At 40.5% G+C, this 24509-nt stretch overlaps 2 protein-coding genes across 5 annotated transcripts; both read right to left on the bottom strand.

Moving 5' to 3' along the window:
- Window positions 1-1282: 1282 nt before the first annotated feature.
- Window positions 1283-4930, bottom strand: LOC131239649 (la-related protein 1A-like). Its single transcript, XM_058237450.1, has 5 exons — window positions 4629-4930; window positions 3880-4023; window positions 3754-3817; window positions 1702-1847; window positions 1283-1544 (listed from the first exon to the last, which is right to left on the bottom strand). Exons 1-5 carry the CDS (start codon window positions 4889-4891, stop codon window positions 1394-1396), a joined length of 768 nt encoding a protein of 255 aa, XP_058093433.1. The 5' UTR covers window positions 4892-4930; the 3' UTR covers window positions 1283-1393.
- A 2829-nt stretch (window positions 4931-7759) lies between these two features.
- Window positions 7760-23658, bottom strand: LOC131239647 (uncharacterized). 4 transcript variants are annotated; one of them, XM_058237447.1, is made up of 5 exons: window positions 23406-23658; window positions 22660-22860; window positions 22352-22549; window positions 14590-17280; window positions 7760-8696 (listed from the first exon to the last, which is right to left on the bottom strand). In XM_058237447.1, the coding sequence occupies exons 1-5, from the start codon at window positions 23440-23442 to the stop codon at window positions 8089-8091; spliced, it is 3735 nt and encodes a 1244-aa protein (XP_058093430.1). In that variant the 5' UTR covers window positions 23443-23658; the 3' UTR covers window positions 7760-8088. The 4 variants fall into 4 exon arrangements, with proteins under 4 accessions (XP_058093430.1, XP_058093429.1, XP_058093432.1 ...); XM_058237446.1 differs by having other exon boundaries at window positions 22352-22564; window positions 23406-23657; XM_058237449.1 differs by having other exon boundaries at window positions 14590-17019; window positions 22352-22564; window positions 23406-23657.
- Window positions 23659-24509: the final 851 nt, after the last annotated feature.

Raw genomic sequence — 24509 nt, 5'->3', positions numbered from 1 at the left:
TGATTGGGTGCAGTATCAGAGTGGGGACAGTATTTGATTGGATGACAGACTATCAGGCTAGGTGCAGCTTGCCTGCTGAACGGACTATCATGATTTACAGACCAGTGTATGTTTCCCTGTTAGGCAACACCTACCAATGATTTATAGACCAGTGCATGCTTCCAGCGGGGCATCATCCTCTGAGGGAATGTCTATAGCCGTCCATTTTCATTCACATGCATCAAGGTAGCATTTCCATTCTATCAGTCAACCCTCAAGTAAGTATCCAACAAAATGAACAAATTCGACTTAAAACTCTGTAAGAAAGGGAAGACAGGAAGAACTTCCGGTGGGGTCTGGGAAGCCTAACACTTCAGATTGGCTACTACCGAACACACGAGGATCCAACGCCCACGATGAGTCGTTCAAGAAAACCCCTAACCAACAAACCTATCATCAGAAACAAGTACTTAGCCCCGTTAACCAGTTTCATCCATGCAGGATGCAGCTGGTTCAGCCCAAAACAGCCCCATACAAGGGTGAACGAAACTGATTTTAGACCTCGATGGCAAGTAACCTGAATAACAGCACCACATATAGCCCGAGAACATGTGAATCAGCAAAAACCATGTCATTATCAGCATGATAATTGCCAATATTTCTGATAATTAAAAGCACCCCTCGGCCAACGATTAAACAATAATAGCAAGCTGACCTGGCCGAAATCCAGTTACTTATTGAGCACTGACAATCCCCAAAATCCCAGATACAGCCATTATCTTGAAGCCCAATCAGCCAACTTAATGGGCCCACCTATTGGGTGGACACATCATGATTAATTTGGGAATAATGTGCCTTTTAACTTGTGGGACGAAATGTTGGGCAGAAAACAAACATGTTCACAGGATGATTACTGTTGCTGAAATGAGTGAGATAGATGAGTGGCAAAACAAGGATAGAATTAGAAATGCATGCATTCGAGGTAACTGAGCAGTAGCCCAAGTAGGTAATAAGATGAGAAGAAGGGGTTTGGCCATGTGAAACAGAAAGCAAAAACTCCAGCTGTTAGGAGAGAGTTGGTTTAAGTTGAAGGCTCTAAAAATGCAAGGCCCAAAAGAACATGGGTGGAGGAAGTTGGAAAGGATTTGATGACCTGTTGTTTAACTGAGGATATGATCATTGATTGAATGGAATGGCGAAATAGGATTTGTTTGGCACCCGAATTATAGTTCGGATAAGACTCGTATGATGATGAAGACGACAACAACACATGCTTCTTGTGAATTACACAGGAAACTATTTGTTCTTTTGCTTCTCATTTTCTTTTCCTTTTTTTTTTTTTTGAAGGAAAAGTTACAAAACTAGCTACATAAATCATAGGAAAGAGAAGAAGATTCCATCCTTCAACACCAGACTAATAGACAAAACAGAAATAAAGACAACAGCACAACAGGAGTAACCAGTATTTTTCGAGGCCATAAAGATTGCCCTTGTGGTAGAATTCTAAGGCGAGCTGTTCAAAATCCTCGTACAAGTCTTCTCTAAATTGCTTCTCCAAGCCATAGCTGGAAAAGGAGATGAGAATACCGGCAAATGCAAGCAACGGGGGAGCGGGAAAAGGATAATGGGGAGCGACAAAGAGATGGATGAACCAAAATGACCAATGGCAATTATCTTCTTGAGATCTTGAGTCCATGAAAATGGATCTATAAAGAGCCATACCTGTAAAACCTGAAAAGGCGTTCTAGTCCATAATTATACTTAGCGACTGCGTCTTGTAGCACTAGCTTCCAGAACTCATTATACATGGAAAGATAAAACCTATCTCTGAGGAAATATGACCAAAAGCGATACAGCGTGTTCATTTCCTGCATATATACAATAATGAGTATATGCTTTACTTAATATGAGCCTAGGCACATGAACCAATAAAGGTTGGCAAGACAGCCTTTAGAAAAATAGGTTATGCTGTGAATGCGAGGCAGATGAGTGCATACTCAAGTACATAATATGTGTGCGTGTGTGGAATAATGGATGGACTTGACTTTCATTCATAAAGTGTGTGTGACAGTGTGTAGAATAATAGATGGACTTTCATTCATAAAGCACAAGTGGCAAAGATAACAAATAAAATACTTGTTTGCATCAATCTTCAAATGACAAACTTGTTTTCTTTTTCAGCCATGAGAACAATACTGAGTTAAGGATGCATCTGTGTTCCGCTCAGGTGGAATTGACTTTTCTCAGAACACAATTCTGCTCATTCCCTCAATTTACTGAGCCTAACAGAATGGCAATTCATTTTCCAAGCCATTTGACAGAAACCCACTTTCCCAAATTCTGAGCTTTTTCAATTTGCATGGTATTGAAGTGTTTCCCCTGGGAATGAAAGTTTTTGGATAAGTACAAAGTGCAGCCTTTAAGAAATAGCAATATCTAAAATGGGAAAGAAAGCTGTAAGGTTAAAACAATTTTCCTACAGATCAGCAGAGACCTTCCTACAAAACAATCTTTCTATTCTGGGGAAGAGATTGTGCTGTGGTGCAGGTATGAGTGGTATTTGTGCTTGATAATTCTTTTTGTCTTTTTTCTTTTTTCTTTTTTTTCTTTTCTTTTTTTTTTTTTTTTTTTTTCCTTTTTGGTTACTAATGGAACTTCTATTTAAAAAAGAGAAACCATTTCCATGGATGATTCTACTAACATGAAAGGTGAGCAATAAAAAATGATGGGATCAGGAATGTTGCAGGAAAAATATCTACTAATTGGCTCATATGAAACATTTAGGGCCTGTTTGGATTCATGGGAAGGAAAAGAAACATTGTCCCCATGAAACTTTCCATTGTTTGCCAAGCATTTCTTTGTGGAATTTGTGGGAAACATCATTCCCCACTTTCTATGTTTGTTGAAAAATAAACAAAATATTCCCACCTCCACCTTAAGAAAGGCATTTTCTCAAGATGGGAGGAAAATAGGTTTCTCAGTGGTTAAATACTTAAACCCAAATGTGCCACCATCCTTCTTCAATCACTTCAGATGTGCCAGATGTGCCAATGTGACAGATGAGCCATTTTCCATCTCCAGTTATGCCCCAAACATGCCACTATGCCACATGTGCTTCCATCCATATTCTCTTGCACCCACATGTTCAAAGCATTGCACATGTGCTGACATGCCACATTGCCACCATCCATCTTCTCTTGCGCCCAACATGTGCTAATGTGCCACATGCACCACCATTCATCTTGTGCCACACATGTGCAAAGCACTGCACATGTCGCAATGTGCCACACAATCATCCATCTTCAATCACTCCAAATATGCCATGTGCCAATGGTGTCAATCTGCAAAAGCTCTGCTATCTACCTTCAAGTGCTCACTTGTCAGAGGTGCCAACACTCATGTTGTGCCACATGTGCTACTGTACAACTTCAAGCACCTCACATGTGCCACAACTCTAAGTGCCTACATATACCATGTATGCCACATGTCACCATCTTCAGGCATCCCACATGTGCCACATGTGCTAATCTGCTACATGCCAGTGACTACCTAGAGATTTTTCCCAAGAAATTTTTTTTTGTTTTGCCAAACAACAAATTTGAAACTAGATCCTAAATTTCTAGGAAAATCTTGTTGAAAAACAAACAAGGAAAACAGTATTTCCTTTCCCTCAATTTCCTGCACAGAGGGTTTCCTGAGAAAAGTTATTTCCTTTCTTATGCTATCTATGAATCCAAACACATTTCTAGGGATATGCTTGGAAATACAGCTCACCTCACTGCAACCAATTCCCATTTTCTTCTGGTGACTTAGACAGCGATTGTGGTACTTCACATACCTACAACAAGGAGCAAACATGTCAGCATTGAGCAGATAAGTTACAGAGCAAAGTCCACTCACTTTTGCTGCCGATAACCATTTTCTTCCAAAAGCTGATGACTTGGATGTTGAAACGGTGGGAAAGGTTTTGGCATAGAACCCACTGGCGGGTTACTCCCGGAAAGGATGTTATGAGGAGAAGCACTCAACTTCAAAGGCAAAAGGCTGGGGAATGATAACCAAATTAGATCCGTTAGCAGGAAGAGAAGAGGAGACAATTAACTACTCAAGCAACTCAAACTCCCAATACATGAGTGATGTACAGCGGGTCGGGGACAGTTTGATGGCCAGGATGGATCACAACAGGCCCGGTCGACGATAGAAGTCATCCAGACCATCAGACCTTAGATCGGGGGTATCTCGTAATCCGGAATGAGTTATCGGGCATAAAATATATGACTTTGGGGTAGAACGAGCTACTTTAGCGACCCAACCCAACTATGCCGGGTTGTGCAAGCCGGATTTGCGAAATACCTATGGACCAACGGTCGTTTCCCTATTTTAATTCCGTTTTTACTATAAATAGCAGTTTTAATTTAATTATAACTCTTTATCCGTTGGGCTTTAGAAGTTGCGCCAACGCCTATCCCATTGCTTAGTATCCCTGTTTATATGAACCCGTTTATTTCATTCATTAATTATATGATTCCAGAAGTCTCCGTAAGGAATCCAGAGAAGCTCCGTGAATTCGGAGTAGTTATCCTTCAGGAAGAAGGTGATCGACCTCATCACGTTCATCCCTACGTGAATGAGCAATAGAGAGAACTCACCAATGATTTTCTGGTGGTGTGGGCCCAAAGAAATAGCCAATTGAATTGCTTGGTGGGCTTTCAGATATGATGCCATGAAGATTTCGCCCATTCCCATGGTTCCTAAAACTGCTTGGAAATAGCCGTTGTTTATGGGATGGCTGTTGCTTGTTAAAACCTTTAGTTTGCCTCCTCCGGCAATTAGAATGCCCAGTCTGCTCAGAGTTGCAGTTTCCAGTACAAATATTATTGGCTGCTGAGTTTAGTACGTCAGGTCCAAGCATAATATATTTATAATCTCATCTTTGGTTTCTAAACCAGAGGGGTTCGCAGGTGAGCGTTCCGATATATATATATATATATATATATATATATATATATATATGACCTCACGAGTCCGTCGCATGAGTCAAGCTGTGTGGGCCCCACCGTGATGCGTTTCGAACATCTACCCCATCAGTCAGATGCACCGTTCCATCGTGGGCCTAAGTCTCAACAATCAAGTCAATCCGTGACTTGTTTGGGCCACACCACATACAGAAGTGGGGAGGGGCCGTGCACCATTAAACCATTCATAATCAATTTTTGGGCCCAGCAAGATGTGTTTTGCAAATCCAGCCCATCCATTATGTGTATCCCACTTGTATGAGGGTTCAGACCAAGTTTCAGCAGCATTCAAAACTCAGGTAGGCCCCACAAAGTGCTTTTATATGTTTTAATGGTGTCTTCACATGATTTTAGATGGTATGGCCCACCTGAGTTTCGTATACGGCTGATTTTTGGGATATCCCATAATTTGGAGGGGACCCATCAAATTCACGGTGTTGATGGTTGACATGCATCACGGTGGGGCCCACATAGCTCAACCTCACGGGAGCTTATCACGAGGTCGAGCTCGTTCTCCCACACACACACACACACACACACACACACACACACACACATATATATATATATATATGGAAATGGTACAATGAGGTCGACCTCATGGGAGGTCGACCTCATGGGACGAGCTGTGTGGACCCCACCGTGATGTGTGTCAAACATCAATACCATCCGTTTGATGGGTCACCTTTAAGTTATATGATATCCCAAAAATCAACCGTACACAGAACTCAGGTGGGCCATACAATCTAAAACCATATAAATACATGCATGAAACATATAAAATCACTTGGAGGGCCCGACTTGAGTTTTGTATGCATCTAAAACTAGGTCCGACCCCTCATCCAAGTGGGACACACATGATGAATGGGCTAGATTTGTGAAGCACACCTCAATGGGCCCAACAAATGATTATGAATGCTTTAATGGGAGGGTAACCCCTCTCAACGACAAAAGTCATTGAGTGACTTGATTTTTAAGCCCCACCATGAAATGGTTCATCTGACTGATGGGGTAGATGTTCAACACGCATCACGGTGGGGCCCACACAGCTCGACCACATGGAACCATTTCTATATATATGGGGAACTTCCCATGAGGTCGAGCTGTGTGGGCTCCGCCGTGATGCCTGTTGAACATCTACCCCATCAGTCCGATGCACCATTCCATGGTGGACCTAGGGCTTAAAAATCAAGTCAATCCATGACTTGAGTGGGCCACACCACGTACAAGTTACTCTCCATTAAAACATTCATAATCATTTGTTGAGCCCACCGAGATGTGGTTCACAATCCAGCCCATCCATTATGTGTGTCCCACTTGGATGAGGGGTCAAACCAAGTTTCAGATGCATACAAATTTCAGGTGGGCCCTGCCAAGTGCTTTTATATGTTTTAGGCATGTCTTCACATGAATTTAGATGGTATGGCCCACCCGAGTTCCTTATACAGCTGATTTTTGGGATATCCCATAATTTAAAGGGCACCCATCAAATGCAAGGTGTTGATGTTCAATATACATCATGGTGGAGCCCACACAACTCAACCTTAAATTACTATATATACATTATGGGAAGTTCCCATGAGCTCGACAACATATAACCTTTTACTATATATATATATATATATATATATACTCACCTGCACACCAGTTCTCACAAGAACTCATCTCACGTAAAGTGAGCCTAAAATCTGAATGGTCCACATGATACAACACATCATGAAACTGCTATGGCCCACCAAAGTTTTGGAACAGGGTAAAAGTTGGGCCTTAGGGGTTTCATGGGGCGTTGCTCTCTCTCTCTCTCTCTCTCTCTCTATATATATATATATATATATATATATATATATATATATATATAAATAAAGCCTTTTGTGCGCTGGAAACCATGGGGCCCACCATGATGTTTTCAAGAAATCTACCCCATCCATCCATTTTTCCTTATCATTTCAGGGCACTATCCCAAAACTGAGGTAGATCCAAAGCTCAAGTGGACCACACCACAGGAAGCAGCGGTGATAATGATTCTCACCGTTAAATATTTTTTAGGGCCCACTGTGATATTTATTTGACATATAACCCGTAAATTAGGTCATACAGATCTGGATGATGGGGGAAAAAAAAAAACAAATATCAGCTCAATCTAAAATTTTGGTAGCCACAAGAAGTTTTTAATGCTGAGAGTTCAATCAACACTATGTGACCCACTTGAGATTTTGATCTACCTCAGTTTTGGGTTCATACCATATAAAATTATTTTTAAAAATGTATGGACAACGTGGATTTATCACTAACATCTTGGTGGGACCCACCTAGCATTCAGCAGATGAATTTCATGTGAAAATGCTTCCGCCGCATCCTTCGGATAGATAGAGAATATGGTGAAGAGGAGTGCGAGAGAAGGAAACTCGCTCTTTCAAGCTCGCGCTAAGAGCGCCTTCATCTAGACCGTCTACCTTATCCGACGGTTGATAAGAAAGGTTCGTGCGTCGCTGAGCGTTCCTCTCTCTCTCTCTCTCTCTCTCTCTCTCTCTCTCTCTCTCTCTCTCTATATATATATATATATATTTCCAAGTTTACAAGAGAAGTTCCGCTTCGCTGTTTAATACTTATAACCAAACAACGGAATTACTGTTGGATTCCTTCAGAGGATAGGGGTTTTCCATTTCCACAGTTCGGTTTTTCTCTATCCAAACAGGCCCACACATCGTTCTTGGAGCTGAACCCAAAACAAACATCCCCATATATCCTCCTTGGAAACACTCATAAACACTGAATGCATATTTTCAGTAGAACTGCTCTAAGGAATTGTTGGTGGAAGTTTTACTATCTTACAACTAGGACCCTCAAGCCAAAACCACCAACATAAGACACCCACATACACCATAAAATAAATGAAATTAATTAAAATTTTTTTTTTTAAAAGGAAGAGAAAATAAAGCAAAGAATACATAGAATTCATCTCTAAGATCTCTAAGATGTAGTGGAGACTCTGATCACATACATAACACGTGATGATCCATCGAATGACCTCCGATGAGCGAGCGTCTTCACAAAATAAACCTATTATTATCATCATCTATGCACCATTCAAAACTTAATTGACCGACGAGCAGCATACGAATGGGACCCACCCTCTCAGCTTCCTCCTCTCTCTCTTAATCACGGGTAACCGCGCCGGCGAGTTCCATTCCTTCTCCACCTCACCTTTGGCGGCGTTCCCTGTAGGAAGCTCGGGGTTAGTCGTCTTGACTGGCGGAGCTTTATCTTGCAGGGCTTGATCTTCCTGGGCTGTTGGCGATGGGTGGTCTTGTGCTGTTTTCAGGGGCTTATACTTGCTTTCGAGGTTGGCTTCGACGAGGAGACTCCGTAGAGGGGTGTGAGGTTTCCCAGAGCTCCAGTTCACTACCTTTGCAATGATCTCTTCATTCTTCTTTCTTCCCTGTGATTCGTTCACAACGTGTGTCAGAGAAGGGAACCACCCGGGTTGAGAAGAAGGGGACGTCGGCCGTTGAGCAGATTGAATCTCAGAAGAAGCAGGTTGCTTTCTGTCGCCTTTGCCAGGTTCGACCAGGGTCATGAAAGAGGGTGCCTCAAAGAGATCGGTGTTATCGACATGGTTTTTAGAGGCACTTGCATTCTTTAAACTGGCATTGGAAGCTTCCTTTGGAGTTGGGATATCTGTGATGAAAACCAACAGCATATCTTTTAAAAGCATTAAAATTAGGTTTTGATAGAGCATGACAAGGAAACGTTCCTTCTGTGACACCACCTTAACAAATTGAGGTACTATGCCATGAAGCCAATATTCACAGCCAAGTTTTAATGGCTTTGCACATGGCTTCTTAAAAACCTTTTCTTATGCCAGTTCTCACAAGAACATGTGGCATGAATGTGTACAAATTCCAGAATGCTAATCGAAATGGCCCCACCATGGATGGACCATTGTGGGCAAATCAGGCTGGTTGGACAATCCCAACAATCTGATTTGATGGGGGAAACAGTTTCCTGGGCGCTTTATCCCTCAAGCAGTTAGAATCATCCCACCATGGTGGGGGCCTCCGGACAAACCCTTCAGATCTTATACATGTCTGCTACATGCTAACGTGCGAACACTTCGCATGCCATAGACATTTGGAAGTCACTTGGAAAAACCCAATAATTAATAAAAGAAGGCAGTCAAGGCCAATGTTTTCCGTATCGTTATCGTGCGATGTATTGCACCCAATGTTTTCCATATCATTATCGAGTAATGTATCACAACATTGGATATGGATACATGTCGGCTATCGCATGGGATATATTAGTTGTATCACGTAATGTATTGCTGTCGTTAGGAAACATGGAGAAACATTCAAAAATTGGTCGAATTTTTCAATGAAACTTCAGGGATCGTTAAAAAAAGACATCAATACACACTGAGAAATTAAAACATCACAAAACAAACAAGTGCACAAAATGGATTTCATTTGTATGGGGTACTAATCTATGCATTGTTTGACTGAAGTGATGCAAGTATATTCAGAGTCTATTCATATAATTTATAAATATATGAAGACATGTATGGAAACACAAGCAATACATTCAAAAGCAAAATAAGTAGAAAGCTAGAAATATACTTGTGAATAATATGTGTGGCTATGGCTAAACCCACATAAAGTTGCGCAATGGCTCAAAATCACCATCTCCATCTCGACGGGGTTGGGCATAGTACCGTTGCTCCACAAACCAACAATACTATGCCCAGGTTATGGTAGAATGATACCAATGAATAGATTCTATAACATAACACTGGTACTCACTCATCCTCTCTGATTTGAGAAAATTTTGGAGAAATTTCAAATTTTCTCCAATTTTCCACAAATAGGCCCATCTTCACCCAAATCCCAAAAGTGTGTGTGATGATGATTTCATCAAACACTCTTGAATACTCTGAAATGGGAGCCAATTGGGCACCGATCAACGTGGAATTTCGAAAACAAATATTTTTTTTAACATTTTTAATTAATTTTTCCAAAAAATCCCCAAATGACCAAGAATCACTAGATCAGGCTGCAGACATTTTGATTGTGTTTGGACACGGATTGCAACTGATTTGTGAGAAATTGAAAATTTTCAAATTTTTTTTCTAATTTTCCACAACTCGGCCCATCTCCCCGAAATCTCGAAACGAAGCTCCAAATCCATGATTTTTTTATGCAAAACATGAAGAATCATAAATTTGTAACCATTTGACACTTATCTAACATGATTTACAGCAAAAAATAAAATAAAAATGCTCACCAAATCAAACAGGTGGAACATATCGGCACTACCTATGCGTTTCGTAGCACATAAGTGGGATATTGTCCGATACCATCGATATTGAAAACATTGGTCAAGGGCCACGATTTTTTCCTAGACCTCATGAATAATATGTATACTCGTACTGCATGCCGGTAAAAAAAAAAAAGGAGTTTAAATGGGTTGTCTAACATTGATAACTCTGATGTTAAGAATAGAAACTCAACGTTTTCCCAAGTACTGAACTTTCACTGTCATTGTGCTAGCTATTTATGTTATCCTTTTATGGGTTTAGTCCCACATCTGTGAATTCGTGGAAAGTGGACTCATGTGTTTGTGTGTGTGTGAAAGAGACACATAGTACATGTTAGACATGCAATGTACCTATATACTATCCCTGTACTACATTGTACATTCTGTATACACTGTAAGTACTATACCTGCACTTTTAGATATTTTCCCTTCGCTATCTCATAATTATCCCATTAGGTGGTGTACAAAAAGGCTTATATGTAATCATCAGGTGGCAAAAAATACAATATTTGTAGCTCAACTTGCTGGAGATGAGCTCTTTTGAGCACACGAGTTTCATCCCATGGACTGTATTGTGAAGGATTTCAAGACAGGGAAGGAGCGAAATCTTGAAGCCGCAATTGGACCTCATACGACTTCCAGAGTATTTCTCTTCCCTTCTATTCATTTTCTTAGATCTAAATCCCTGTGCGACTTCTTGATCTAATATCACGGTCTCAGAGTCTGTTTCAAAGGAAAAATCAGATGTTTTGGTGCCTGCATCAGCACACACCTGTGGTGGGCTATCTGCACATCAACTAATAATCATTTTCCAATCATCCGAAAGAGGGAGCTAATAGTACAGGTATAGTATTTCTTTTACAGAAGTAGTACTTGTAGAATACAATGTAGTGCGAAGATGTATAGGTAAACTGCATGTGTACTATATGCCATGCTTCCCTTTCACAACATACATATATGCAAAGCGGCTTAGATCCTTCAACATCACAGTTGGTCAAGATGTCACATCATATAGCCTTGTCTATGCATTAGATGTTTGGATTGAGAAATTTCTCCCACATCAAAGAGCCTTGCAACTGGGTTGCATGGTCTATGAATTCTGGAACCTAGAATACCTTTGGTCTTTGATTATACAGCTGCTTGACAATGAATATCGTAATGATGTGAAACTGGTCGATGCGATTGTATCTTAATGGCCATTCTCGCCCCTTAGCTCATTATCCTGCCTTGGATCTTACAAAATGGAAGGATTATGTTGAGAACAAGGAAGAATGTTCATCTAATGCCTAGCATTTTCTTTTGACTTCAAGAAAACGTGAAACGAAACATGATCCCAGTGTCCTGCAACCATTTTCTTCCCCATGCTCATCATCGTCATCATGGCATTGTCCCAGCAATTTTAGGCCAGGAATCCATAATCATCATCATTCATCATTATACTCTATGATCTTCTTTAATTTATTGACAATTATACATCTAGGAAAAGTTCTAAGGCAATTCATGTAATTAGAAGAAGAAGAACGAAAGGGAAGCTTAGCAATGTCTGGGTAATGTCTCTCTCCGTAAACCAGTCTTTTATTTTCTTTTTCTTTTTCTTTATTATTATTTCTTTCTTTCTTTCTTATGGCCTCTGTATACCACTCAGTCATGTGCGATCCTCTTAGCCAACTACCAATTTTTGCTTCAACTGCTTGTAAAGAAGCAAGAACAATGACTGCCATAATGATTTTAACCAAAGAAAGGGGGAAAAGAAAAAACAAAAGAAAAAGAAGTGTTAGAAGTACCAAATATGCCTTCGGATTTCCTTGTTTATAGGCTTAAGATTTACTTGTAAACAGCAACACAACAACACAAGATAGTCAACGCTGCGGAAATTTATATCAGCCGTCAAAAATAGGTTCTATAAGCTATAGAGATTCTTTTTTTTTCTTTTTCTTTTTCTTTTTTTTTTTTTTTTTAAATTACAAATCAGATTACTTTTCTTTTCTTTTTTTTTTTTTTTTTGAAGATTTCAAATCAGATTACCTTGAGAAGAACCTCTCAAAAAATATTACCCTATGGTTTTAAAAAGGACTCGGATATCATTTTCTTGGAAGGACTTCTAATATTAGAGATTAGCCTGAGGTGTGTTAGAGAAAACTATTTATACCTCAAGGCAAAAATGTAATTCCAATCATTAGAGGAACCTATTCTCTCTCTCAATAACTTTTTCCTCTCAGCTTCCATCCTCGTTAAAGAGCATTCTATAATTTCACTGTCACTGTTTTGCATAAAATTCCCATATGTTCTTAGTAATTAAAGCATTGCAAATTATCTGCCATTGACCTATGGTCGTTCCCGCACTATCTGAAAAATCATACAAGATTATCAGGTTCTGGGCAAGCCCAAATCCGTGTAAAAACACCTACTCCACAGGCCACTATATGTGCCTACCATGACACACGGGCTCAAGATCAAGCCATCCACCAGTGGGTCCTGCCATGTAGATGCCATGATCAGCCCGGTCCACTTACCCATTGGGACACAATTCTAGTAGAAATGGACGGTGAGCCATCCACTTGTTTTCCAAACTGAAACCCACCTGATAAGTAGAAAAGCCTAAATTGTGGGCCAGGCCATCTACTCGGTGGAACCACCTAACTTAATGGATTGCCTGGATTGTGCATATGTGTGTCATGTTGGCACATGTGGTGGTATGTTTAGTGTCTGCATTATATACGTGTAGCCTTAGCAACCTGGCTTGAATTGGGTTGAGTCACACATTCGAGATACAATTTTCCAAGACTAATCATTCATCTGTTGCCTGAAGAGAAGCAAAACTCTACTACTCCAGAAATTTCAATCCAACAAATCACACCTGCCACTAATAATATGAATCTAGTGGTCTGCAAGATTCCATGCAAGGATGGAACTCCTCAAGGACTCTGCAAACGATAGATATATAGAAAAGGGCAAAGCTAATGTGGTTGAAAGAAAACAGTATTCAACTAATATTCCTAACAAGCTGCTGATAGTTCTACAAGATTTCAAACTGTCAAAACAAAACGACATTTTCACAGCTTCCAGTATTTTTTGTGCACTTCAGGAGATGTTATGTCCTTTTACCCAATGATTCTGGCAAGAGCACTTCCATTCCTCATCTTGCCTTTTGACTACCTAGCCAACCCTGGCATGATGAGGCATGCCTTGAACTAACATTCCTAACAAGCTTCTGATAGTTCTACAAGATTTCAAACTGTTCAAAACAAAACGTCATTTTCACAGCTTCCAGTATTTTTTGTGCACTTCGGGAGATGTTATGTCCTTTTACCCAATGATTCTGGCAAGAGCACTTCTATTCCTCATCTTGCCTTTTGACTACCTAGCCAACCCTGGCATGATAAGGCATGTTTTTTGAGAGAGCACTTTCTACTCTCATACCCAAGTATTGCTTTGACACCATGTGAGCGCCAAGAAATCCGACATGAATTGAGTGGCCTCAGGAGTTCGTCACTAGTATAAATATTTATGAGATGTACAATTAGAGAGTAAATTCAACTAGTCAAGGGCTTGAAAGAGTCATAAAAGTACATGGTACGGCTGCAAGTTGGGTTCGGGTCAACCCAAACCTGGTTGACCCAACCAAAGTCCAGGTCAGGTTGGGTTAGGTTGTCAAGGTCCTTGGGTTGGGTTAGGATTGGAAAATGCCAGCCCAACTTGAAATTGGGTTCGATTATGGTTATACAAATTTGAGTTAGGTTAAGTTGGATTGAGAATGATCACATGTATTTGGATCAGACTGGGTTGGGTTAGGGTTGAGTATAGAGGAATTCTGGTTGGGTTCAGGTTTGGCATCTCGAGTTAGAATCCAGGTTGAGTCAGGTTGTGGGTTGGGTTCTCTTGAGGTTGGGTCAGGCTCAGGTTGATCCTCAACCTGACCCGACCCACTGAGTTGCACCCCTAGTTTATGATACGAACAAATGCATTTCTAACTTCCTGCATCTCTTCACAATAAGAAGAATAAAGCTTGGAGGTTATTGGGATCTGACTAACCTAGACACTTGTATTTCCCATGCATTCTAGTACCAAATATATAATAAATCTAGACAATAACAATCCATGTGAAACAGTGAATGCTTCCTCATGAAAAGAAAAAGATATGCAGAAAGCTTGAGCATTTCTTAAATTGAAATACATCCCAACAGTGCAACAGATAATGCAAAATCAGGGAGAACAAGTCTAAAATGAGAACCAAATAAGGAAAACAAATTCAAGAAAAAAGAATGAGCAATGAAGCCTTTACCTGAAACGGAGCCCCAGTGGCCTTCCACACTGTCATCTTGGCTAAAAGAACTCACTGAAGCATCTGTGGCCATTATCGAAGCATTCACATTTTGTTTAAGAACAGTATCATCGCCTTCATCGGGTAAAGAACGATCATGAATATTGGAAGCATCTCCTGCTGCAAAATCCTCAGCACTGCAGCTCTCGACAATGGCTGAACCCTGAACACAAGATTCTGTCCCCACTGCTAAAGCCACAAGCTCTTTGGGTGCGGGATTTTGCACATCGAGCTGGTATGCTCCAACCTCACTGCTCTGATCCAACTTCAGTTCTTTGTGATGGTGCTCAGCGAACCCACTGTCTGTTCCAGTGGGCCCCACTTGTGCTTCCATTTCTATATCAGAATGATCAGCACGATTGGGTTCTGATATGCTTTCTAAGGGGCCATTATCGATGTCTCTTCCTTTCGAACCCACAGCTGCATCCCAATGAGCGGATTCAGCAAGTTGCAGATTCCCTTCCAATTTATCTGTTCCAAGATCTTCATGATATTGGGAGCTTACTTTCGATTCATCGGTCACATATTCGGGAATGATTGCTATGACAGACGGAGATAATTCATCTGTAGCTCCTTGCTTGCTGTACTCCCCGACTGTGTTAGTATGGTCAGTTCTAGTGTCTTTGCAAACCACATCAAGCCCAGCACTGACCATTGCTATTGCTTGATGAACTTCAGCTTCCACAGCAGAATCTGCAACGATACCTCCAGCAGCAGGTACTGTAGGAGTTTCTGGCACGACTTCAGGCAATAAATCATGGCCAGCTTCCACAGGAGAATCCACATTGTTACCTCCGGCAGCAGGTACTTCAGGAGTTTCTAGCACGACTTCACACAATAAATTATGGCCAGAATCTTCCTCCCTGTCAAGCCCACCACTCTCCGTTGCTATTCCATGATGAACGTCAGCTTCCACAGCAGAAACTGCAACATCAACTCCAGTTGCAGGTACTGTAGGAGTTTCCAGCATGACTTCATGTGATGGATCATGGCCAGAATCTTCCTCCCTGCCAAGCCCACTACTGTCCATTGCTATTGCTTGATGAGCTTCAGTTACCACCGCAGAATCCACAATGTTACCACCAGCCACAGGTACTGTAGGAGTTTCTGGTATGACTTCATGTGATAGATCATGGCCAAAATCTTTCTCCCCATCAAGCCCACCACTGTCCATTGTGATTACTTGATGAACTTCAGCTTCCACAGCGGCAGAATCTGCAATGTCACCTCTGGCCGCAGGTACTGTAGGAGTTTCTGGCATGACTTCATGTGATAGATCATGGCCAGAATCTTCCTCCCTGCCAAACCCACCACTGTCCGTTGCTATTGCTTGATGAACTTCAGCTTCCACTGCAGAACCTGCAATGTTACCACCAGCCACAAGTACTGTAGGAGTTTCTGGTATGACTTTGTGTGATAGATCATGGCCAGAATCTTTCTCCCCATCAAGCTCACCACTGCCCGTTGTGATTGCCTGATGAACTTTAGCTTCCACAGCAGAATCTGCAATGTCACGTCCAGCCACAAGTACTGTAGGAGTTTCTGGCATCACTTCATGTGATAGATCATGGCCAGAATCTTCCTCCCTGTCAAGCTCACCACTGTCCATTGCTATTGCTTGATGAACTTCGGCTTCCTCAGCAGAGTCGCCAATGTTACCTCCAGCTGCAAGTACTGTAGGAGTTGCCGGCATGACTTCCGGTGATAAATCATGGCCAGAGTGGAGTTCATTTTCCTCTGAATGGACTAATGTTGCTTCTATTTTGCTTGATCCCATAGTCACATCATCAAGGCTGGTTGCTTTAGTTGTTGCAGGTCCAGCACTATTGGAATCTGGATGTGCTGCCGATCCATCGAGGCCTATACCTTCAGCTGCACATTCGGTGGAGGCAAGTCCAACAAATTGAGACCTTTCATCACTGTGGTTCCCACCCAGACTGCTTTGATCAACAATCAGTTCTTCATGCACACTTCTAGCAGCGGACCTATCCACTTGAACGCTGTCTTCTGGTACTTGCATGATGTCTGCGCTGGGTTCTATTGGCAGGCTTCCTTTAGTAATTTGAGCAGTTTCCACAGAACGGCCAATGTCAGCTTCGGCTTCCATAGATCCTGATTGAATGCTGGAAAGTTCCCTCAGTGGTTTTTGCTGTTCTGCTCCACCGGTTTGCTTTTCATGCACATGGCAGATTTGTGTGTCAGCTTCTTTTAAACCCATGATTGCATCCTCAGAAGAGACATCCATTGTTATGGTACCAGCATTTGTGAGGTCTGATGGAACTTCCACTGCAGCAAACCCACTTTCAGGAATATCAGGTAACACTGCTATGGAAGGTACTCTTTCATCTTCATTGCTTTTCTCATTATCCTTTGCATCCGTATCAAGACCAACTGAAGTCATAGAACAGGTCACACTCTTGTCAGTATCAATATTCTTGTTCTCTATGGAATCATTTAGTGGCGTTTCAGGTTCCAAATGAGATGCTCCATTAGATGAGAAAGGGGCAGAACTACCGTCCTCTGTCGGCTCCACAGGAAAATCAGCTCTCTTATCTAAAATAGATTCACCCATGGCATTAGTGGCAGAGTGCAAGGGATGCGGGGCATTATCTAGTTTGCTTTGTAAAGCATCATTAGGTTGTGGTGTCTTATCTGCACGTGGAAAAGCCAGATTAGAAAGGTGCACCATAACTTTTAAGAAACCATGAAAACCAAGATGATCAAGTATCCAGGATTTAGAGTTGAAGTTTGTAATTAAGAGGTTGTCTTGCCCCACAAGCAACCCCTCCACAGGCAGCACACATGAAGACCTGGCACTTAAGGGGGACATCTAAGCAGTGGATGTGCTGGGCCTCACCTTGAAGGTGGCCTGGCACAAAATCAGAATGGTCCCTCTTCAGTGTCACCCTGTATGAAAACAGTGCGCAGATTTAAACAAGCTTGCCAATAGTACACATAAAATGTGTGACCTGCCTGATAATGGAATGGCTTGATTTCTGTGCCAGATCATCTTCACATTATTCTCAACTTATGCACTGCTCAGATTTCTCAGACAAGTGGCAGGATGGCACCTGTGCCGCATAAAGGCGCATATGAAGAGGGTACTACATAGGTACCAAGCCTCTTCTAATTATTTCTAATAAATATGTTGTATAACAACTTTTTTTTTCCATTTTTTTGAAAGATAGAATATTAATGTAGATACATTAAGTTAAAAGACAAAGTGCGACGCTTGAACTACATCTTCTTCAGCTTTTTTATGCCAGTATTTCGAGCATTGTTTACAAGTCATTTTTATCCCAAGTGCATCTCTTTTATGTCTGTACATTTTTATTTGGTATGGCTGATTATCTCAGACTAGGCACATCTCTTTTTACCTAAACTGAGTGCATTATGATTCATGACCTCCGTTGACTGTTGTTGGGCACTCTTCGGAGTCTCCCCAGACTTGAAATAATGAGAGAACAATGAGAGTTTCAAATTCAGTGCATTGATAGAATTTTTAATAAAGTGCGCAAAGTACCCCTAGGAATCTATTAGTTGGAAGGACATGCATCACAATTACAAATTTAGGGTATAAGAAATTTTCCCAAGTGCTCTTTACAAGGTTATGTATCGAATGTAGAGTCTATTGGGTAGTAGGATACAAAATACTTGGGAACATTTACTGCAAAGGTTATACATTTTACTTTCTTTTTTTTTTTTGGAGCGGTACCTTTTACTTCATTTCTTTTGTCCTTTAGCAAGAAAAGCTTAATATAAATAATTTAACAAAATTTAATAATTTGTGAAATTTCTCTTTGACAGTTCACTCTTTTTTACACTAAAAGACAAATGCTTAAGAGGAAAAGGTGTAACGCAATACAATAATATATTTTGTCCTTCCAGAAAACAAACCCTTAAATAGCAGTGTAGCACAAAAATCACTGAAATTTTTATGTAAGGTGGCTTTCATAAGCGATTTCCTGTTTTGAATATGATTGGCACAATCAGATGAATAAATATAACCCCAAATTGCCAGGACAGGGCTACAACGACGATAGTGATAATAACCCAAAATCACTTAGATTGAGAAATATTAAAAAGAAAAGAAAAAAGATTTGAGAAACATTTATTTATTTATTTTTTTTTAAAAGGATTTGAACCGGCTGTTGGTTATGAAACTATTGTCTTGTTTTTTTTTTGTTTTTTTTTGTTTTTTTTTTTTCTCTTTTTGAAATTCAAGGTCAAGAAAATAAGTAAAAATTAACGGAAAAAAATGAAATGAAATACAGAAATACAATATAAATATATGAGCTTTATAAATAAAAAGAAGAACTAACATTTGCCAATTACAAGAATAAATGAGCACCACATAGAGAACAAAGGAAAAAAAAAAACACCCAAAAGAAATCTAAATATAAATACCCCGTAAATACAAAACATAGTATGTAAGAAACTGAAAAGGAAACAAGACAAATTTATTTGACCATTACACAACTCGGTATTGCTTATGTTATTGGGGTCGTTAGTAGGCTTGTGTATGAAGTGTATACCTAGGAAGCATCGTCTAGGTGCAGCGTGCACTATACCTTGCTGCATTGTGTCAACTCCAACTGAAGGAATATTTATCTCATTCAAAAGTGTCATTGCAATCAAAACATCAAGCGACAATCCTCTCTACCATTCCAGAAATTCGAAATATATATATATATATATATATATATATATATATATATATATATATATATATATATATATATATATATATATATAGGAAATAAATCTCTCTTACCTAGTTAATCAAGATCTGCCTAGATTTGGTGGGCCAATTGCGATCGACAGCGCTGGATCATGTAAGAAAACCTATAACCCCTTTTTTGTCTTCGAAAGGAAACTAGATTTTCACTGAGGTTTTTGGGATTTTAATGGATTCGAAGTCTCAAGATGAGGCATGAGGGCTTGCGAGTTTGCGGTTTTAATAGAGAAGGCGAGGAGAGTTTCAAAGAACTCTCTTGCTCTCTACCTTAATTAAGGGAGTGGATTTGGTGCGACTCAGTTGCACCAAATACGGTGCGGCCCTTATGATGGGGCCCATATTGATGTGTGTATTGTATATCCATGTCGTCCATACGTTTTGTCAGATCATTCTATGGCATGATCTAAAAAATGAATTAAATCCAAATCTCAAGTGGACCATACTCTAAGAAAGAGTGGTATTTGAACCTCCACCGTCAAAAACTTGCTATGGCCCACTGAATGTTTTTGTAATGTTTATTTGTCATCCAACCTATTGATAAGGTCAAAGAAACGTGGATGAAGGGAAAATAACAAATATCAGGTTGAACCAAAACTTTTGTGACCCATTAGCAAGTTTTCACGATCAATCACCACTATTTCCTATTGTATAGTCCACTTGAGATTTGAATTTGCTTCATTTTTGGGTTCATGCCATAAAACGATATGTAAAAACGTATGAATGGCTTGGATATACAATAAATATACCAAGGTGGACCCCCCCATAAGTGTTGCATCGTCTTGGGTCAGGCCAAGGTCGCACCTAATCCTTTCCCTTTAAAAACAATTAGTTCTGTGGGCCCACCATGGTGTATGTGTTGTATCCACACTGTCCATCCATTTGGAGAGATCGTTTTAGGGCATGAGCCAAAGAATGAGGAAGATCCAAAGCTCAAGTGGACCCTACCACCGAAAACAGTGGGGATTGAATGCCTACCATTAAAAATTTCTTGGGGGCCACAGAAGTTTTCGATCAAGCTAATATTTGTGTTTTCCCTTTATCCATATTTGTGTGAACTTATAAACATGTTGGATCTCAAATAAACATCATGGTGGACCCTCGGAAGGCTTCATCAGTGGGCGTCACTATCCTCACTATTTTCTGTGGTGGGGTCCACTTGAGCTTTGGAACGGCCTCATTCCTTGCTTAATGCCATGAAAATATGTCTTCAAATGGATGGATGGTGTAGATACAACACATACATCATGGTGGGGCCCACAGTCAGGGTCCCACCCACATTGCTAGTCTTCGTGTTGCGGACGCGGATTGGGTACTACCCAACTCCGTCGGAAGTGGGAGCGGATTAGGTGAGACCCTGGATCCACCAAGGTGTGTGGGACCCATGGGGCCCACCTTGATATATATGACTACATCCATGCCGTCCATCTGTATTGAAAACTAATTTTCGAGCATGATCCAAAAAATGAAGCAAATCCAAATCTCCAATGGACCATAGGATAGGAAATAGTAGTAATTGACCATTAAAAACTTCTTGTGGGCCACAAAAACTTTGGATCAAGATGATATTTGTGTGGTCCGCCTAAGATTTGGGCATGCTTTATTTTTTGGATCATGCCCTTAAATGAGCTTTGAAAATGGTTGGATGGTGGCCCCAGAAATGAAGCATATCCAAAGCTCAAGTGGACCACACCACAGGAAACAATGTCAATTGAATGACTACCGTTGAAAAATTCTTAGGGGTTTGGATCAAGCTAATATTTGTGTTTTCCCTGACAGCATGTATGTATTGCATATCCACGTTGTCCATCTGTTTTTACAAATTATTTTAGGGCACGATCCCAAAAATGAAGCAAATACAAGTTTCAAGTGGACCACACTACGAGAAACAGTGGTCCACCATTGAGGTGTATTTGCATGTTGCCTTATATGGTCCCAAATAGTGGTGCACCATGAGGTTTCAAGTGAACCACACTACAAGAAACATGGTCCCAAACGCTAGAAAAAGTGGTGATTAAACATCTTACTGTCGAAAGCTTCTTGGGGCCCACCATCGTGTCTGTTTGACATCCAGCCATTGATTACGTCCATTGGATGTGGACATGGGACAGGGCCCGCTCATGAGGCGGATCTGGAGTTCAAGTGGCCCCCACTGCAGCTGGACAAAGGGAATGAATACTTACAATTGAAAACCTTCCCGAGGCTCATCCTATTGTTACCTGTTGTGTAACCTGTTGAGGAGGTCACCAAGGCCTGGAGGTGGCCCGGGCCCTAAAACAAGTTGCATGTTATGAACAATGTAGATCTCATGCATTAGTGCAGATCATATGTCTTGATACATTTATAAATGTTATGTATTCAATTTGAATATAGTTGCATTGTTTAGTTAGACAATGCATAGATTAGGAACCTTTACAAAGGAAGCCTATAATGTGCACTTTTTTTTTGAGATGTTATGATTTAAAAGTATGTATTAAGGTTTTTATTTTTAACGATCTCTAAAGTTTCGTTGAAAAATTCAACCATTTTCCTAATGCTTCCCCATGTTTCCCAAAAAATGTGATAAATTACCCGATACAATCTCTAAAGTTTCATTTAAAAATGCCTACGATTGTCAGACTGCTGGCTACATGGCTTTTTATATTCCTTATAATCAAGTCATATTCATCTTTGCAGATGGAGGATATATACAATATTCAGCTTGAATTAGCAGCGTTTTCATCTGGACCAGCATTCTGTACAGGTGAGGCCCCCTTCCAGCTGGAGTGCCCCATCATGGATGCTTGATGACAAACAAAACTCCACCATTGGGCAATCCTAACAATCTGGATCACAGAAAGATGTGGCCCATCTATTCAAAATGCTGTCCCAAATTAAAATGCCCAAGGCTTGTATGGCACCCTCGCGTTACATCAAAGAACGAACATTTCCAACAAATGGATAAGCTCTACATCCAAAGCATCAAAGGGAAGTTTTGAAGCAACTCACCGGCAACAGTTGGCATCTCTAAAACATGACCCACATCACCACCACCCTTGATTCCTTCTCCACTCATGTTTTCTTCCACTGTCCGGCTAGACACTGCATCCCCAAATTCCGCAACAGCATCAGAGAACACATCCTCTTCAGATCTGCCCGGTCCTTCAGCTTCAATTCCTACACTCCTGCTCTTCTTCACATCCATTCCTTCCACACCCAATTCTACATACACACACAAACAACAATCCATTCGAATACATCTCAAATGCCGGAAAATCCATCGGTTCAGTATCAATGAAACAGCACGAAATTCTTACCGCAGGAGGCCGGCTGCGGCTTGTGATCATCATCAGAGAGATCGCTATCGGAGTGGGTCTTCTCTTCGGACCCGGTCAGCTTAAACCCTTCAACCTTGCCGCAGACTTTCTTGTGGGCCCGACGTTGCTTCGCACTTGGGTGCGGGTTTGGGAAGGCCCAGCCACATTTGTGACAGACATGGACACCATGATTCTCATGCCCTGCCAATCAAAACCCCATTAAAAACTCTCAATGAATTGGAAATAAAAATACCCATAAATTTAAAAAATAAAAATAAAATCTTCAGCACACTACAAACAGAAAATAACAAAACCCAAACTTTTAAAAAGAAAATTACTAAAAAAAAAAAAGAACCTAAAAAATCAGAAAAAACAAAAAATAATAATAATAATAATAACCCTTAAAAATTTTTAAAAGAAAATTCAAGTACAGAACCTAAAATCCATGAAGACAACAAAAATAGAAAAATAAAGAGAACCAGAATATAATATATATATATAGTAAATTCTGGGGGAAAAGGAAATGATATTTGAGCCCCTGTTTTTTTTGTCACGTGCATCCCTTCTCCTTTATCGTTTCTTGATTCTGTTTCTGTCGTTTCTTCTCGAAAACAGATAACGACAAAGAAGAACAGTGTACTTGTATTAAAAAAGAAGGGTGTAAATATCATTTCCCATCAAAACTCAAAATTCAAGAAAAAAAAAAGGAAAAACAATTCAAAGAATAGCTCATTAAAAAATCTGACCTGGAGAATGAATCTTCTTCTTATCTTCGCTCTCCATCTCTTGATTTTTCTCAGAATCCAGAGAAAGAGAGAAAAAAGAAGAAGAACAAAAAACAGAAAAGAAGGATCTTGAAATAAAAGAAGAGAAATGAAATGTAAGCCCTCAAAAATGAGAAAACAGCCGTTCTTATTTTCTTCCAGCAGCTTCTTCTTCTTTTCTGTCTTGAGAAGTCACAGTGGGAGAAAACAGTACGAGATGGAGATGGTTGCGCGAGTATCATGAGCCCATGTGCGCAAGATAGCCGGATGGGACGCACGGAAATATATGATCCTCGATCGAGGATATGAACACTTTACCGGGGTTTTACTTTTTCTACTCAGGCGGATGGGCTGTTGACGATAGGTTGCCTGCGTGGGCATTTGATTTAGGGTAGATTACACCGATGGAATTGCATTGGAAGCAGCATTTATGGTTCACGGTAGATTGTCTTGGGAGAGAAGTAAAGCATGGGTCCAACTTTATGTTTGAAATTCATAGATTCCTTTCTTCCCTATGATAACACGGTGTGGGACTATTTGGATTGGCCATGGGATATAACATACGGTGAAAATTAAGATGAGCTTTATTAACAGTCCACAGTCATTACTCAATATCATCATTGAGAATTGTTGAATGGGTCTCGTTTTTGGACATAGTCACATCTAAGGTGGGGCCTAGCTGATGTCCCCCTTGGATACATGCCCTACCATGTATGTGATTGGGCCAAAGGATAGCCCGATCCGCTTTGCTTGGGAAACGGATTGGCTACTCCCCCTGCCACCGGCCCGGTGTCTGGTGGTTGGTGCTCTGTATGTATTTCATCCATTCCGTTCATCCATTTTTATAGGCCATTTTATGGACTATTGCAAAAAATGAGAGAGACATAAATCTCAGGTGGACCACACCACAGGAAAACAATAGTGATTGGATATCCACCGTTAAAATCCTCCTAAGGCCCACTGTACTGTTTATTTGACATTCAATCTGTTGATTAGGTCATACAGGCTTAGATGAAGGGAAAAAACAAAAATCAGCTTGATCAAAAACTTTTATGGCCCCCAAAAGGTTTTTAATGGCCAACGCTT

The sequence above is a fragment of the Magnolia sinica genome, chromosome 3 (genome assembly GCF_029962835.1).
Source record: "Magnolia sinica isolate HGM2019 chromosome 3, MsV1, whole genome shotgun sequence".
NCBI classification, from domain to species: Eukaryota; Viridiplantae; Streptophyta; class Magnoliopsida; order Magnoliales; family Magnoliaceae; genus Magnolia; species Magnolia sinica.
The sequence above is the reverse complement of the archived record's forward strand: the minus strand, read 5'-3'. Positions and strand labels throughout refer to the sequence as shown.

Excerpts from the sequence above, each read along its gene's own strand:
- LOC131239649 (XM_058237450.1), bottom strand. The coding sequence starts at position 4,891 with ATGCTTGGACCTGACGTACTAAACTCAGCAGCCAATAATATTTGTACT. Across the intron at positions 1,848-3,753 it reads TGGGAATTGGTTGCAGTGAG|GAAATGAACACGCTGTATCG; the intron begins GTGAGCTGTATT and ends GTATATATGCAG. Across the intron at positions 1,545-1,701 it reads CGCCTTTTCAGGTTTTACAG|CTATGGCTTGGAGAAGCAAT; the intron begins GTATGGCTCTTT and ends CTCCTTTTCCAG.
- LOC131239647 (XM_058237446.1), bottom strand. The coding sequence starts at position 23,442 with ATGGAGAGCGAAGATAAGAAGAAGATTCATTCTCCAG. Across the intron at positions 22,565-22,659 it reads GCCGCAGCCGGCCTCCTGCG|AATTGGGTGTGGAAGGAATG; the intron begins GTAAGAATTTCG and ends GTGTGTATGTAG. Across the intron at positions 17,281-22,351 it reads AGAGATGCCAACTGTTGCCG|ATAAGACACCACAACCTAAT; the intron begins GTGAGTTGCTTC and ends TTCCACGTGCAG.